The 2,730-nt window shown below is 55.0% G+C and overlaps 1 protein-coding gene across 1 annotated transcript; it reads left to right on the forward strand.

Annotated features, from left to right (window-relative positions):
- LOC307069188 (uncharacterized protein) lies at window positions 1-2,007 on the forward strand (the record flags this gene model as incomplete). Its single annotated transcript, XM_079727371.1, has 3 exons — window positions 1-29; window positions 942-1,011; window positions 1,378-2,007. The coding sequence occupies 3 exons, from the start codon at window positions 1-3 to the stop codon at window positions 2,005-2,007; spliced, it is 729 nt and encodes a 242-aa protein (XP_079583497.1).
- Window positions 2,008-2,730: the final 723 nt, after the last annotated feature.

A 2,730-nucleotide genomic window follows, 5' to 3' on the forward strand; every position in this document is an offset into this window, starting at 1 on the left:
ATGCTGAGCGAGGACCTGAGAGGCGCCAGGTAAAGCACCTGCAGTCAGGAAGCCTGCCCCCACCTGCTCTGTTGGTAACTCCCACTTTTCCACACCACCCCCCCCCAGCCTGTCCGCAGCTGTCCAGTCCCTGTGGGATGTAGGTGAGGGGGCGGGGCGGGGGGAAACCGGGCTCGGGTGACGCGGCGCTCACGTGACCGGCAGGGCGCAGACGTGGGCAGCAGCCCCCGCGCCCCCCCACCCCCAGCCCCGAGGTCTGGTCCCGTCGCCCGCGCGGAACCAGCTCCCGGAGCTGCCCGGGTGGCGGGCGAGGGGCGAGCGGGCTTAGGCGAGCCAGAGGAGGCGCAGGCCCGGCCCGGGCGCTGCAGGTCAGTGTGAAGGTGGGCGCTGCAGGTCAGTGTGAAGGTGGGCGCTGCTGGCGGCCCGGGTGGGGGTGGAAGCGGATGGGACTAGGATCGGGGAGCAGCGGGGAGAGGGGAAGGGGTCCCGAGATGGGTGAGGAGGGGCACGGGGCGCGGCGTGGGCAGGTGGGGAGGGAGGACCCTGCAACCGGCCCTGCCGCCTCTTCGACGCCCCTCCTCTGCGCCCTCCATCCATTTTCGAGCCTGAAATGGGGGGGGGGAGTGCGCCCCCGCAGTGCGACAGTGAAACGTAGACAAATTCTGAAAATAACTCCCTTTCACACTCTCCACCCAGGAGGAAATATTGACCTCAGCGTAAAAGGTTGGGGGTGGGGCAGGTTGCTTGCAGGGGAGGAAGACCCAGAGGTCCAAAATAGTTTGGAAAGCATCCTGGTCTGGTGCCTGAGGCCTGAAAAGTAATGGCGGCTTGGATGCAGGGGAGGTGGGGGAGGAAACGTTGGATGTGGAGGGCCCAAATTCAGGAAAGGGACTTCAGTCCACTGACCCTGCAGCCCCTCTCTGTCTCCTGTCTCTCTACAGGTCTGCATGTCTATTTCCAGCACTCTGCAAGGCTAGTAAAGGAGGAGGAACCTGTCCAGAATCCCTGCAGGTCAGCGAAAGGAGGGAGAGGCACTGGACAGGCACAGGGCTGGGGGCCGGATGTGGAGGGCACAGCTTGGGCAGAATTTGAGGACCCCACTGCCCATCCCCCCACCGTGTGTAATATACACACTTTCTGCCACGCTGAAGGATGGTACAAGGTGGCAAGGCCTGCCAGGTAAATGGTTGGCTCTCAGTGCAGGAGGAATGGTGGGGTAAAGGGTGGCCAGAAGGCTCACTAGGCTGGGCCAGGTCAGGGGAACGCTGACAAGGGTGAGATGCCAGTACTATCCGGACCTACATTCCACCCCCAAGCCCTCAGTTTCCTTGTCTCCTCTTGTCGCTCTCCCCCACCCCACCCCATCCCATCCCCCAGGACAGGAAAACGAGGGGACATCTCAACATGGAAAAACTCTGCAATGAAAATGAAGGAAAGCTGGAAGGCAAGGGAAAGCCAGAAGATGAAGTAGAGCCTGAAAATGAAGGAAAGTCAGATGAGGAAGAAAAGCAAGAAGTGGAGGGGAAGTCAGAACACGAGGGAGAGCTCCAGAATGAGGGACGGCCAGAAGACGAGGGACAACCAGAAGACGAGGGGAAGCGAGAAAAGCAGGGCAAGTCTGAAGCTGAGGGAAGACCACACGGTGAGGGCAAGCTGGAATCCCAGGCAAAGCCAGAGAGTCAGCCGCGGGCTGCCGAAAAGCGCGCGGCTGAAGACTATGTGCCCCGGAAAGCAAAAAGAAAAACGGACAGGGGGACGGATGATTCCCCCAAGGACTATCAGGACAACTTACAGGAAAGGCATCTGGGCAGTGAGGAGATGATGAGAGATTGTGCAGATATGTCAAGGGCTCAGGAAGAGCTAAGGAAAAGACAGAAAATAGGTGACTTTCATTGGATGCAAAGAGATGTACAGGATCCATTCACCCCAAGGGGCCAACGGGGTGTCAGGGGAATGAGGGGCGGAGGTAGGGGCCAGAGGGGCTTACATGATATCCCATATCTTTAATGCCTTTGGCCTTCAATTCTGACTCCTCTGATGAGAATATCACTGACCCTGCTTTCCCTGGCAGGCATTTGCCAGGCTATGTGCTTTAACCTTAAGCTGATACTTTGCTTTAGGTGTCACTCTCATTACCAGCAGCCTTTTGATCCAACTACAGTGCTCTCTGTGTTTCAGTCAGGGATTTTCACCCACGTGCATGGAAGAGATGTTCATGGTACACTGTAAAATAACAATAAAGAAAAAACAGTTTTCAGAACCGAACATATAGTATCAGCCCAATTTTGTAAAAATATAAACATTCGCACAATACATTTGTGCACAGAGAAAACTCTGAAAATGTTTGCAGTAAAAAGGAGGTGATGTTTTTTTCCTGCATGGTAGCCAGAAAATAGGTCTCACCTGCACTCAGAAATGAATCCAATCGCCTGATGGTACCTCCATGCCATTCGCCTGCAGGTGTGCCCATCCCCTGTCTTCCCCTAGTTGTAACCATGTCAGTGGGCACTGCTACACCTTCTCCTGGGTCCTCTACCGTCCTATGGCTGCCAACATGTATGATTCTTTTTTTCTTTGCTCACTCGTCTCCACTTTTTCTTATATGGATTATGTTTGTCATAATAAAAAATCTAGAAATCAACACATGATAAACAATTGGAATGTTCAGTGAGCTTATGAGGGCAATGAAGACACTTAAAATTCCTGTTGTCAGAATGTAAAATGATAAGT

This window comes from Hyperoodon ampullatus, assembly GCF_949752795.1.
Source record: "Hyperoodon ampullatus genome assembly, chromosome: X".
Lineage (NCBI taxonomy): Eukaryota > Metazoa > Chordata > Mammalia > Artiodactyla > Ziphiidae > Hyperoodon > Hyperoodon ampullatus.